This window comes from Gopherus flavomarginatus, chromosome 4, assembly GCF_025201925.1.
Source record: "Gopherus flavomarginatus isolate rGopFla2 chromosome 4, rGopFla2.mat.asm, whole genome shotgun sequence".
Lineage (NCBI taxonomy): Eukaryota > Metazoa > Chordata > Testudines > Testudinidae > Gopherus > Gopherus flavomarginatus.
In genome coordinates this window covers 70,264,289-70,279,389 of record NC_066620.1, presented here as the reverse complement: position 1 = coordinate 70,279,389, position 15,101 = coordinate 70,264,289, and the positions used below count along the sequence as shown (strand labels likewise).

At 41.6% G+C, this 15,101-nt stretch overlaps 1 protein-coding gene across 1 annotated transcript in view; it reads left to right on the top strand.

Annotated features, from left to right (window-relative positions):
* Window positions 1-7,955, top strand: part of LOC127050055 (maestro heat-like repeat-containing protein family member 1) — a 72,104-nt gene extending 64,149 nt beyond the window's left edge. The window contains exons 40-42 of the mRNA XM_050951590.1: window positions 393-495; window positions 1,527-1,592; window positions 7,633-7,955. Coding sequence (XP_050807547.1) covers window positions 393-495; window positions 1,527-1,592; window positions 7,633-7,955 — 492 coding nt within the window. The remainder of the gene's footprint in view (window positions 1-392; window positions 496-1,526; window positions 1,593-7,632) is intronic.
* The last annotated feature ends 7,146 nt before the right edge of the window (window positions 7,956-15,101 follow it).

Here is a 15,101-nt window from a genome sequence, read left to right as displayed (position 1 = left end):
TCAAATTCTTTTTTGGCCTGCCCAACCATACATTAACTTTTGCCAGACTTTATGCTCCTTTCTTTTACCTCACTAAGATTCGACTTCCAGTTTTTAAAGGATGTCTCTTTGACTCTAAATGCTTATTTTACTGTAGGGACATTCCTAGCCTCAGTGCCTGCTGGTCAGTACCAGATTTCATACCATCAAGGTCAGGATGTCAGAGCCTTGAAAGCATCATTAAAATAGTCCCCCAATCAGAGGTGATTAATGGAATCTCTCTGCACTTGAATCCAAGCTGTGTGAAGGTGTCCTTTGACCCAGGGACAGTGGTGAGCTCCGTGCTCTCCCACATGACTGGCCCAAATCGGAAGGAGAGTCTTTACTATGGTGTATTTCTTGTTGTTTTCTAGGTGAGGAAATGCAGGAGAATGGTGGGGGACTTCTTACTTAAGAGCATAGCCTACCTAAAGAACCCTCAGCCCCTTTTACGAGAGGCAGCAGCCAGGTTTATAGGTAAACACAATGGCTCAACCCCATTTTTTTTCATCATTCTGCTCTGTTACCTCTAGCTGTGAGAACTGCATCCTTAGCTCCTAAGTTACTGACCTGAATCAAACCCCAGAGTTTTGTACAAAAAATGGGGCAATTGATGTCCTAACCCCTTAGTCCTCTGCATCTAGGAGAGTCCCTCTCTCCTGTTACCCCAGAGAATCTCTCTATTTTCTTCCTTCTAGAGCAGTGGTTCTCAACCCATTTATCATTGTGGGCTACAAGTTGAAAACCACAATGCCCCTACCCTAAAACTGCCCACAGTCCCCTATGCCCAGCACCCAGTGTGGGCCGGGATGCAGTAGGGAGCCAGAGCTGGACCCCATGCTGCAGTGGGGAGCCGGGCAGCAGCTGGAACCCCCAGCACTGGCCAAGAGCAGAGTGCCTGGATGGGCTGGCAGCCAGGACCCGAGAAGGGGGTCTGGAGTGGAGCCCCATCTAAAACCTGGGGCAAACCCCTAGTTCCCAGAGTGCCCCCTCTGCCAAAAAACTCCTACCCACTCTCCTACCCCCTACCCCACTGTGGCACTTACCAGTCCCCTGCTGGCAGGAGCGCTGGTGTAGGCTGCAAGAGGCTGTCTCCCCTTCAGCCAGCCCTGATCCCTGTCAGACCAGAATGGCAAATTTTGAATTTTTTTAGCACACAGCTGGGCAGCAGTTGTGTGCTAATTGGGCTGCGCATTGAGAACTGCTGTTCTAGAGGAATTGCCCTACCTTTGCTCTTCTTCAGCTGGTCCCATGGGAATTTCTGTAGAGATCATATCCTCAGATGTTGTAAATGGGTGCAGCTCCACTAAAATCATTTTACATTCCCTGAGGGCCTGGCCTCTAGCCTCCTTTAGAATTTGGTCTATTGGGAACTTCTTAGGAAACTTGGGACTTGGAGGATTTGTCAGATTTCCCAAGAAAGCATCTTCCTACCTCTTTCATTTGAGAGGAGTGAAACTTTAGAAGTTATGTAAAGTACTTGATTTTTGTTTGTATTGCATATCCAGAGTTCACACTACAGAATTTGAACTTAATTCAAGTTGACAGAGATGATGTGATGCTACTGCTCAATGGTAAGAAATTGCTTGTGATCCAGGTTCTTTTGCAATCTATAATGCTTCTTCATTTATGTTATCAGGTGGCCTCTGCCTCCCCTACCCACCTGTCCTCTGGACAGTAATTCAGGAGGAGTTTATAGAAATGGAAACAGTATCAATTACATTTTAAAATAATAATTAAGGCTATAAACAGAGAGAGTGCCATTATAGATACTTGTTACACCTGTTCTCATATATTATTAGGAGGGCAAACTGCAATATTTGTAATGAATAATTTATTCAGTAAATGTTGCCCTTTAGTTTGCTTGCAAATTATTTGTGAGCAGACTTCAATTTTCTACAGATTTTGTTCATTATTCCAAAAATGCAAACAGTACTGTTCATACAAACCTCATTCAGCCTATGAGTTATCATTGATCTGTTCTGCTTGTTTTATTTAAAAATTTGCTATTCATTATTTGCTATTTTTGTGGTAAGTGGTTGCTCACACAAATCACATCTTCCTGAATGGAAGAATGAAACTTCTGTAAACAGGAGTGGGAAATCAAAGGTTTCCAATTGTTCATGCAAATGCTTGTGGTGTGGACCTTCCTATGGTTGCTTATTTTCACAAATATTTGTGAGTCTTTTGCTTTGTGAGAAAAATGATCATCCCTGGTTTACAGAAAATAAAAAGGGTCACAAATCAATCATTTTCTCAGCTCAGCTCATAACCTTCTGAAAAAAATCTCAAGAAGACTTTAACTTTCCATGTTTAGTCTCAACCCATAGGTGAATTTCTGAAAATGCTGAGGAAAATCCCTTTTGCTACTTCTGAATTAAAAGAAAGCTAACTTTTTATTCATCAATAATGCATAACAGCTAAATTTTAAATCTTTGCACAGCTAGTTTTGCATGAGTTAAAATAAGTTTTGGAGAAAATAATTAAACTAAAGTGAAAAATAGCATCAGAGCATGCTCAGTGGACATGTGCTAAGATTTTAATGGAAACTAAAAAAGTATCACTGTTTATTATTTGTATTACAGTAACAGCCAGAAGTTCTTATAAGGATGAAGGGCTAAGTTCTGTATAAACACAAAATAAAGCCCAGTCCCTGCACTGAAAAGTTTACAGACTTAGAAGGACTATCCTCTACTTGTTTACATTAGAGGACTGAGGGAACTGCATGATTTCCCTTACAATGGGGCCAGCATGGACAGGGTTTCTTTGCAGGTGGGAAATTGGAAATCTCTCATTGAAAACAGGATTTCCGGTAAAACTGGTGTGAAATCAGGGATAACAAAATTATGGACATAAAAAGAAAAAAAAGTTGATCCTGGATCCTCCCATTGCTATATGTATTTCAATTGTGAGTTAAATGTATCTCTTAATGTGTGCAACATGGGCATAATCATCAGAGTCTTGGTTGAAATCTTGCCCCCACTGAAGTCAATGGCAACAGAATTTCACTCCTTACCTTCCAATTCCCTGCCTTTGGGTCTGAAGTGCCTCTGCATTTCCAATAGCAAAAAGTAGAGGCAGTAAGCACAGAACTGGAGGAGTTGCTAAGCAGCATGCTTTTGTCTTTTGCTCAAGCCTGTGGCAGCCATTGTGTTGCTGCTCTATGGTGGTGTGCTCCATTGATCAGGAAGGAACCTGCTGGGGTTGAGAGGGAGCCAGGAGAAGCAGCTACTCTCCATGGCATCTTTATATGACATATCCAAGCAGCATTAACTCTCCCGCCATCCTCTCCCAGAAGGAAGCTTTGTGCAAGGAGGGAAACCACAGCTTTTGCTAAAGTTGTATTAATAGGGAAGACAAAGAAGCAGGGAAGTATCACAGAGCGGGCCAACTTCTCTGGCAGAGTCTCTGGCATCTATATCGTCTAAAGGCCTTGCTTTTTGTTTGCTTTCTGAGGCCTCAATCTCCTTCCTGTCCAGGGGACCCTGCAGCAGCATGTGATGCAAGTCAGACTTCTTGATCTTTTCTTCTGCCTCTTTCCCTTCTGTGAAAAAGCTGGTGGGACAGGTGGGTTGGTTAGACGGGTTTAAATTCTTACGCTCCTTTAATGAATTTGTGGGATTTAATGTATTTTTCAATTACTTTAGTGTTGAAAAATGCCAAGCTGACATTGACCAACCCAGAGAGTTGAAATCTTCCTATTAATCTGCAGAATAGGTACAGCATGAGTAGTGACCATGCATATTACCCCCTGCCCACCCCTATTGCCTCACCAATGTGCTTCAACCTGGACTGGGACTGACATCATCAAGGGCTGAGACTGGAGTTTGGGCTTTTTGTGGCATCTTTGCTGCAGCTGTCTAGAAGGGTGCACTTTGTGTGTTTGAAATCTGTCTAATAAGTTACTGGATTGAGATGGCAATATTTTTATTATAAATAATTCCTATATTTTTTGCAATAAATCACCAGAAATGTATGGGTCTTATGCAAGAGTTCAACAAAAATATGTAATATATCATTAGAAAGAATTTCATCCCTGGAGGACTGAAGGATTGCCAACCTTGTACCAATTTTTTTAATGGTATTAAGGGAAATTCTAAGAATTTATTGACAACTTACTTCAGTGCCTGGAAAAAATAGATCAGAAAATGGTTACATTTATAAAGCACTTAGAGGAGTGATGTCCAGATAATCCAGGATCAGTAATGGTAGCATAGTTTCTGTCATAGTAAATGCTGCCTTTCTAAGACAAGAGTTATTTGAAAAAGTTAAGAAAGTAATGGATAAATGAGGAAATAAATAAGTTTAGCTTTTCAAAAGGCTTTTGATAAAGTCCCTGACAAAAGACGGTTAAGGAAACTTAGTAACCAGAGAGCGAAAAATACATTTTTGGCATATATTAATAACTTGTTAAAAGACAGAAAGCAACACAAAAAGCATGTTGCAGTCTCTCAAGGATCAGTAATAGGACCTGTGTTCAATATGTTTAATATCCTCCTGGAAGATGGGATGACTAGTGAGGTGGTGAAATTTGCTGATGACTCAGTCATTTAGATTAATCAAGACTTGGAAGAATGAAGAGGAATTTTATAAGACTAGAAAATTGGGCAACATGATGCGGGAGAATATTCAATGTAGATAAAAGTGGGCACATTGAGGGGCTATGAACTGGTCGTGTCCCTCAGGAAGGAGACCGAGATGTCATTATGAACAGCTCAGTGAAGACTCATAAGTGCTGGGATAAATTGCACAGTAGCTTTTTAGCACTTCCTAATAAAGATAACTTTATTTATCTTGAGGTGGTGGAAAGCTAATTTATTTTCTTGGCTCTGCAGTGTACAATTGACCATATTTGGATGTTTTACCTTGGTTTGTTATCTCCTTCGCTTCCATCAAAACCAAGCAATGTTGGGTTGGGCTGGTTACATGTTTGGATGGGAAATCTCCAAGCAACAGTGTAGATCCAGTGTGTGAGATAGCAATTGTGATTCACAAAAAGAACAGGAGTACTTGTCGCACCTTAGAGACTAACAAATTTATTGTAGCATAAGCTTTCGTGGGCTACAGCTCACTTCATCAGATGCATGTAGTGGAAAATGCAGAAGGAAGATATATAGATACACACACACACGGAACATGAAACAATGGGTGTTACCATACACATTATAAGGAGAGTGATCAGTTAAGGTGAGCTGTTGTCAGCAGGAGAGAAAAACAACTGTTTGTAGTGGTAATGAAAATGGCCCATTTCCAGCACTTGACAAGGAGATATAAGGAACTGTGTGTGTGTGTGGGTGGGGTGGGCGGAAGGGAGATAAGTATGGGAAAATAGTTTTGTGTAAAGTTATTTTTCTCTCTTGCTGACAACAGCTCACCTTAACTGATCACTCTCCTTATAATGTGTATGATAACACCCATTGTTTCATGTTCCCTCTGTGTGTATGTGTGTGTATATATATATATATCTTCCTACTGTATTTTCCATTACATGCATCCGATGAAGTGAGCTGTAGCCCACAAAAGCTTATGCTCAAATAAATTTATTCATCTCTAAGGTGCCACAAGTATTCCTGTTATTTTTGCGGATACAGACTAACACGGCTACTACTCTGAAAATTATGATTCAGTGAGCTGCACTCTTCCTTCTGAATGAGTTCTAAACTGATGCCAGACCATGTTTCTAGGAGGCAGCATGCTGTTGCAGGCACTACCCAAAGCTAAGATCTCAGTCTTTTCTGATTATTGAAGATGCCCTTAATAAGATTATTTGAATTTTCTTGTCCTGGCCAAATTTCAGTGGGAGCAACTACATTCTGCATATCTAAATCCCTCCTGGAGCTGCAGAAGGATAAAAGTTTTCTTCACTTTGTGTCCTGAAATGTGTGTAGCAGGATTGTGCACTTGAAGGAATCCTTGTGTATAGTTTGTATTTGAATTTTTAAGTGTATAAAGTGCTTAGAGATCCTTCAGGATGAAAGCCCATTATATAAATATAAGGGACCTAATTCTGCTCCCACTGACAGGTATAAAATAGGAGAACCTTTATTAAAGTCAGTGAGCAATATTTGGCCATCTGGCTGAGTTGCACTTGGCACAGGTCTGGAGGCAGAGCAGGGGGTGATTTATATCACCTCTGCTGCTCCCTAATCCTTGGGCTGCTCTTGTATAGTCTCAGGACTGCTCTAAGTTGCATCCAGCTCCCCTGGGCAATGGCCCTCATGTCATGTGCGATTTCCCTTGGTCAGGCCCCATTGCTGAGGGGTGAGGATAGCACCGTGCCACTACTGGCTCTGCCTTTCTTGGGAATACCCCTTCCACTGGGGAAGTGCTCAGGAGACCAATTAAAACAGCTCTATGGCCCCTTTGCCCCAGCGGGCTGGCAAAGAGGAGCCAGTGATGTAGCCCAGTAGTGTCACACTGATGTAAAACGAGTGTAACTGAGATCAAAATTAGGCTCATAATATTATTTTCCTTATGATATGGTATTACATACTTAGCTTAAAGGCATATTGAGTTTTTATTTGCTTTCCTCTGAAGCATCAAGTACCAGCCACTGCCATGATAGGATACTAGACTATTGCACTACAACGCCTTTTGTATTCTTAACTCATTTCACATAGCTATCCAGTAGAATTCGAAGCAATTATTTGAAAATAAAAGCCTTTATAGACCAGTCCCAATCCTCAGCACTGCAGTCTTTATTCTTATTTAAAATAGATTCAAATGAGGCTTATAAAATAAATTAGAAATGGGGAAAAGAGCACTATTTCAGGAATGTACCCTACACTGCTTTGTGTAGTAATGTGGTCAACATCAGTCAAGTTATAAGGCATCCAGCCCCTTTTTCTTCGAGACTATGCTACAGTTTGAAAGACTTCACTATTTGTCATTTTTTTTTCACATTTGATCTACATCTTTTGTGCTTAATGTCATCCCATTATTTCTAGTTACATCCCTTTACAATTCCTAACCCTTCTTCTGATAGAAGGAGAGTTCCCAGGTGTGAGTGTGTTCCAGCTTTCCCATTTACAGAGGAGAAATGAGGACTTCACAAATTGAACTAGATCAGGGGTCGGCAACCTTTCAGAAGTGGTGTGCCAAGTCTTTATTTATTCACTCTAATTTAAGGTTCCGCGTGCCAGTAATACATTTTAACCTTTTTAGAAGGTCTCTTTCTATAAGTCTATAATATATAACTAAACTATTGTTGTATGTAAAGTAAATAAGGTTTTTAAAATGTTTAAGAAGCTTAATTTAAAATTAAATAAAATGCAGAGCCCACCAGACTGGTGGCCAGGACCCAGGCACTGTGAGTGGCACTGAAAATCAGCTCCCATGCCAAAGGTTGCCTGCCCCTGAACTAGATAGTTCTCAATCTATGGCATCTAACTAATGTGATGACTGAATGCTTTGGCCTGAAGGTGATGATGAGGGGTGAGGAAGGCTAAATCCTCATCCTGGCACACAGGGCAGATTAGAAATAATATATATTCTCTGCTTCTGATGTTGGGATATGGCATGGGGTCCAGGAAAATGGCATAAGATAATGGAGCCTAATGAAATGTCATCTCATTAATAATGTGTGCCTTGACTTGCATTTCTTCTTGGTTTCAGCTCTTGATGATCTCAAATGTGACCCTGTAGCCTCAGTCTGCATTACAGCTTTAGACACCATAACAAATATTGAGACAGCTTGTTTGCCTGAAGCAGAGCCTCTTTCTGGATTGAGGAGGTTTTTCTGCTCTCTGCCTGTTCAAAGAAAGATGAAGATTTTTAAAGACAGAGAAATCCCATTAAAGTTCAAGTCCAGCTCAAAGCAATTGAGAGGCAAGACCGTCCCTGAAGATACCTCAACAGCAGACCAAGAAGAAGGGGAAAAGAGCATGAAACAGAAGCTATGGAAGCTCACGAGGAATCTGAAAAGGAAAAGACTCTAACGTTGTGGAAATACCTTCCTCAAAGGTATTTTCTACCCTCTCACATTCCAGTAATTATTGATTCTGTTGAATGTCATGCTGAGAGAGGTCATGTGAACTTGAATGGGAGACTGCCACTCCCCAGCCTACATCTGATGGGTTAGAATTATTGAACCTGAGACAAGAAATCCCATTGTATCTTCCATATTCACCCTCCTGGAATGTGTTCAAGATCACATTCTCTCAATATATCAGATACATACGTTTATCTAGTTCACTGTAGTCATGTACGCCATAGACCTCAGAGAACCCCATTGACCAAACCAAGTGAGGATGTTACTTATTTATCATGGAGGAGAGAAGGCAGGCGATATACCTGTAAGAGTATCTTTAGGTTTTTGTTCATAATCAGTGATTTAGAACATTTGTTAATTTGAAACTCTGAAGTTTCAATATACGGATATCCCACTAGCACACTTATGAACAGGGATAAAGGAGCAAAGTTAAGGGTTTTTTTTGTGTGTGGAACTTAGTCCAAATTTCCTAACTTTGAAATGGTTGTCCTATGATAAAGATGAGGTTATTTTCAATTATTGGATATTTGTTTACAAACAGAATTCTGTCTCAGTTCCCGCCCCCTGAAAATACAGTGCCTGCCATTAAAGTCTTAGCATCTGTCAGTCTGGTTTTTTGTATTCACATTTTGAGATTTTATAATCTCCACTTCTTATTTATTGCCAATAGGTGGTGATAGTGCAGTCTGTGCATACAGAAGCGCAAGTTCATCTGCTTCCTGGTCCCATGCTAGTTCCTTTTGCCCCAGTTCAGCTGGGGCTTGAGTGTTGAAAGAATCTGATTACTAACAGAAGTGGTGGTTACACACCACCATGTTGCATCTGCAGGCTTCTCTGCACAGCGGCTCTGGCCATACTTCGTGTCTGTGACCTGGAAAATATATCCCTCCTCCCTTCCTAAAAATGTAAAAGTGTTCAGTTATTTTTAAAAGGTGCTTTTACCAAGATGCCCCACATTTCCTGGTGCCCTGCAGAGCTGCATGCTGCTCCAGCCCCTGATCTGGCTCTTCCCCAGGGCCCCCGCCCCAGCTCTGCCCCAGCCCCACCTCTTCCCACCCCCGCCCCACTCCCACTCCCCTGAGGACTCAGAAGCAGTCAGGCCTGCACTCACCGGTAAGTAGAGTGGACTGGCCCCAGCCTGCTCCACTCCCCTGGCTCCCAGCCGCGCCGCCAACGAGTGTTGGGAGGCGGTTTTCCCCTTCCCCCAAGACTGGGAGCCAGGGGAGCAGAGCAGGCTGGGGCTGGGTCACTCCACTTCCTGCAGGAAGTGGCCAGCTCCCATGCCCCCGTCCCCCATGGAGGCCTGGGGCCAGCCCCTACCCCCCACCCACTTTCCCCCAGAGGCCTGGGGTGCCCCCCTGCTCCTCCCACGGAGGCCTGAGGCCCCACACAGCCCCCCCATGAGGGGGCTGCATAGGGCAGCAAAATAGCTAGGGTTGGCCCTGGGTAGATGTGCAGGTGAATGAGCCCCGGATGGTGTGGTTGGTGTGGTTAGGTCCTATGATAGTGTCCCTTGAATAGATATGTGGACAGAGTTGGCATCGGGGTTTGTAGCAGGGGTTGGTTCCTGGGTTGGTGTTTTTTGTTGTGTGGTGTGTAGTTGCTGGTGAGTACTTGCTTCAGGTTGGGGGGCTGTCTTAGGTTAGGACTGTCCTGTCTCCCAAGGTCTGTGAGAGTGAGGGATCATCCTTCAGGATAGGTTGTAGATCCTTGATGATGCACTGTAGGAGAACACTTCAGTCTCTCTGGTCACTCAATAACAGACCTAAAAGTGGCAATTCTTCAACAAAAAAACTTGAAAAACACACTCCATTGTGAAGCTACAGAACCGGAATTAATTTGCAAACTGGATACCATCATATTAGGCCTGAATAAAGACTGGGAGTGATAGGGTCATTACAAAACCTAAACTTCATTTCCACAATACTAATTTCTCCCTACTGTTACTCACACCTTCTTGTCAACTGTCTGTAATGGGCCACTCTCTTACCACTTCAAAAGTTATTTTTCCTCCCTTGGTATCCTGCTGTTAATTGATTTATCTCTTTAGACTGACCTCACACTTGGTAAAGCAACCCCCATTCTTTCGTGTATTTATACTTGCTCCTGTATTTTTCACTTCATGCATCTGATGAAATGGGTTCTAGCCCATGAAAATATATGCTCAAATACATTTGTTAGTCTCCACAGTGCCACAAGGACTCCTCGTTGTTTTTGCTGATACAGACTAACACGGCTACCACTCTGAAACCTATCCCTAACTATGCTGCCAGTTGTTGACAGCAGTGGTGGATTCCCGAAACTCCATGGGCTTCTTACTAAAAATGCTGCATCTTGCATTGCTTCTCTTATGAGCTGTAGCTGACTGCATACATCAAGACACAATGGTTGTCAATGAGAATCCAACCCAAAACCTTCAGCACCAAAACTACAAGTTTCTCTTGAGCTAAAGGGGAACTTTTATAGCTGAAAGTATGTAGCAGGCTGCTATAATCTCTGTCCCAACCAGAGGAAGATAGAAGCATGTGTACTGAGGGCTTAATCCTACTCTCATTGTGGTCCATTGCGAAACTCCCATGGACTTCGGTGGAGACAGGATGGTGCCTTATGCTAGTGTATTACATTTCCCCCATGCTCTGACAAATGTCACAGGAATGTAACCTTTGCCAGACTGAAACAAACCAGGGGCTCATCTAGTTCAGTATCCAGTCACCAAAAAATGCAAGTATCATCCTTCAGAAGAAGGTGCAAGAAGCCACCTCAGTAGGTAGCCAGGGAATAACAATAGCAGGGAAAGTTTCCTACTATACCCCATCAGTTAAGGGCTGCATTATGTCCTGAAGTGTTTACGTCCCTTCCAATGTTATTTTTATCAATGCTAATTTAACTCTGGATGTTGTTGTTATCCATACAAATATCTAATCCTTTTTTCAATCCTCTCAAGCTTTTGGCCAAAATGTCTTGAGGTAATGAGCCTCACAGGTAATTGTGTGTTGTGTAGAAGAAAAGTATTTTCTGCAATATTACAAAAAATACAGTCTGCTGCAATAATGATTAAAATCTGTGGATTTATTTGCTCAGAGAGGCATCTCCATCAAGTCTTGAGCTTGCCCTTTCTCAAACAGGCTAGCGTTCTAGAAAAGGTGCATATCCTCAGGTATTTTGATCAACTTGCCTACGTGAACATCAGGCACCAGCCCTAGTGATGCACCAGGGGTTGCATTAATGAAGCACTAACTCTTTTGATCCCTTTTCTCCATTGCTTCATTGTATGAATGAAGAATGAATAAACCTCTTCCATCTGTAGCATTTCCACAATTTGGGAAATTCCTTTGGTGCTCAAACCCTTCCATTATCTTGGAGATATGTATTGTATTTGGATCACATGCCTCTGCAGGACTTTATTGACAGACACATCTCTGTCACACAAGCACATGTTGTGTCTAGATCAAACATATGTCTCACTGAGTGGTAATCATCATTGGTTGCCAGGTTCCACAGTACCATATTCACTGTCTTGTCTACGTTGACTGGATTTTGATAAGGTTTTCACTTAAAATTTTACTTAGTCTTTTGCAAAACACATATAGGAATGAAAAATGGGTCTGTTTTGAACACTGTGAAAAGGAAACAACTTTGAAATTTTACACAAAATAATTTTATGTATTTTTAAATGGCGCTACTTGAGTGAAAACATCAAAACAGCATGTTTTAAAGGTGTTAAGCACAGAAGTGCAGGTAAACTTGACTGAACTTTATTTCCTGCTTCCAGTAATCTGACATGTGCCAGGGTCTGAAAGCCTACATCCTGTCACATGACAGGAATCAATATCCACTGATACCAATGACTATTGTTACAGAGAGCAAAAAGGTCTATTCACAAATAGTGAACTGCAGCCGTGGTGAGGGGAGCACTCCTTCTAGGATGAACCTGCAAATACTACAGGATGAACTGGAGAAAACAAACAAACAAACAAAAAACAACACAGGAAATCTGTTCATGGTAAATGGGGGGCCTTTTTTAATAGTATCCTCCAATGCTTCCTCTCTGTAAAGGCTATATGCTGAAAACACACACACCAGCATCCACAAAATGATCCCCTGATAATCTACAATTAGTTACCCCTGTTTCATCTTGCATTGGAGGAAGAGGTAAATTTGACTGTCATATGTTATGAAGTGGTAAGTCAAGGGACAGCCAATCAATGGAAAGAGAAGAAGGCAAGCCAGTTCACCGAGCCAGAACTGAAAATGGCCCTAAAAGTACAAGATGGTGCACATTCTCAAGAGACTGTACAGAATCATAGAGCTGAGAACACCCAGTCACAAATGGAGAAAAAAAACTTAATTTCCAAGAGGAGTTTGCAAGCTACAGTGATGTGAGGTGTCACTACTGCCTCTTTGTTCAAGACGTGAGACTCAGCCCACAAACAAAGGCACATGGAAGCCAAAAGCTTGAGCATGAGGCATGTGTGGCTATTCCCCAAGAGAAACTGAAAATCCAGAAATGTTTGCCCTAGTAATCTCAATTTGGAGGAATTGGCACATCTGACCAGATAGGAGAAAAGGGCCATGATGGGACCAGAATCTTAGAAAGATATTTAAAGAGACCAAACACATGGGGAAGAAGGGAAAACAGTCACAGGATATGAATATACCCTGAGACAGTAGAGACTGACTACAGCAGGGGTTGGCAGCCTTTCAGAAGTGCTGTGCTGAGTCTTCATTTATTCACTCTGATTTAAGGTTCCATGTGCCGGTAATATATTTTAACGTTTTTAGAAGGTCTCTTTCTATAAGTCTATAATATATAACTAAACAATTGTTGTATGTAAAGTAAATAAGGTTTTTAAAATGCTTAAGAAGCTTCATTTAAAATTAAATTAAAATGCAGAGCCCCCCGGACCGGTGGCCAGGACCTGGGCAGTGTGAATGCCACTGAAAATCAGCTCGTGTGCCGCCTTCGGCACTCATGCCATAGGTTGCCTACCCTTGGACTACAGGATAGAGGACTGTTTTCCACAAAGCACACAGACAATACACAAGTAAGGATAGTTTGCATAGGCTAAGACTTTCATGAATGACCAGGAACCAAATACCCTAAGCAAGCTGACAAGAAATCTCTGCCTCAAAATAGTCTCCTAGCATGAAGACAACTAGGTAGAAATACATTTACAGTCTTTCTGGTGGGAAGAGAGAGAGATGAAAATAATGCCTTATGCACCCCAGCCCAGGAAAGCAAAAGAGAGGATTTCTATACGTCATTTGGGAGTCACTGGTAGGAGGAGGCAACAGGGAATTCAATAGAGGGCTTCTGTCAAAAATGGGAAATTCTCCCCATTCTCCACAGGCTGCTAATGTACCAGGGGTACTGAGAGCAAATAAACCCTGACTTGCTTGAGAGGACCACCCTGGCCTTGTCTTGTGCCTTTGGACCCAGTTCTTGTCTCCTGATTTGTCATATCTGTGTAGTCAGTGGGGCTTGAAGGGACAAGGCTGAGGCCAAAACTAATTAATACTTCTTAAACAGTTTTGAGGAAAAAATATGCACCCTCTAAACCTATGATAGAGCTATTTGACTAATGCAAAATTACACTGATACTGATATGTTTTCACTTTGTCTAATCTGCCTTGTTGAAAATAAGCATGTCTCATTTTTAATTAATAAGACTATTGTACAAAGTTTCTTCTGTAAAATCCTGCTATTTATATATGTGATTTACTGTTTGCTCTCTAATACAGAGGGTATACTTTTACTTTGGTTGTAAAATACTATATTTACAGTATATTGGCAGAAAGCTGGTTGCTATAAAATATCAACCTAAATTCTGTGCCAGAATAGAGTTTCTACACAAAATGCTTGTATTCTGTGTCATAACGATGCTTCTGTTAAGACTGTTTATGTGATGAAATAATGTCTGTGATGAAATTCATATTCTTTACCACATGGGCCAAATACCTGGGTTTTATAAACAATTCCTTTGGCAGCTGCACAAAAGAACCAGTGGCTACCAAATGTTAGTCCAAACCTCAGTTTGCTTTCCCAGAAATTGCATTCCTGATGCCTTTCCCACGTTTGGAGGAGAAAGTAAGGTGGCTTGTCCAAAAACAGCAGTCCCACTAATTTTCCAGAATGTGTTTATGAAGGTATATTCATATATCCTGTTCAACATGGGAATTCTACCATTATGTAAATTAAGTGCATATTTTTTAATCCAGTTCTTGAACTATGGAAAAGTACTATTCTCAAGTCAACTAATTCATATAATGAAATTGGGAGGGAGGAGTTTTGTATTTTTCCTTTTCTTCTAGCAGTTTTGATGTATGGGATTCTGAACACTGATGTATTCATATATGGGCTGAGTCTGGGGGTAAGAGAAAACAAAATGGTAATATTTGATGGTCAGAAGAGAGTTGTGGGGAAGAGGGGGGAAAGGTTTACAAAAATGGATGATTATTCATAAAATGTCTATGGTTTTGGTTTGACTTGGTTGTGCGTTTTTGTGGAAGGCTCTCAGACCACTAGCGATTATTTGTTTCTAGTAGCACCACTAATGTGTTAGGTGCTTTCCAAACGTAAACTATGAGTCAGCTGTGTCCAACACATGCTTGGGTATATTAGCAATGTCTTCTGTTTTCCTGTTAGTCCAGGAAGGTCACCCTAAACTCAGTAGCATGGGCTAGGGTCTGAGACAAAAATGACTGTTCGGCACCATGGCAATAGTAGGTCAAGCCCGCATCCCAGCTATGGTTTTGTGAGTGAGGCTAACAATTCAGAGCTGTGTTTGATAGTAGCCCTTCTAGTCATCTTTTATTATAATCAAGTTACATAATGTGTCAGGTTTCTTCTCATTTGATTTTCTGCATTAAAAAAAATTTTTATACATGAGCATCAGTGTCATTCCTAGGGGCGGGCCACATTATGACTGGCTGTTGTGCCCCACGCAAAGGCACAGTCACAGTCCTTGCACTTGGAAGAGTATAGGAGATAACATTCTGGTAATGTTAATTAAGCAAGAACAAAGACTTTAGTGGTGACCACTATGTAGGAGACCTTGCTCTTTCACACTCTCTCTCTTTTTCTGGCTTTATA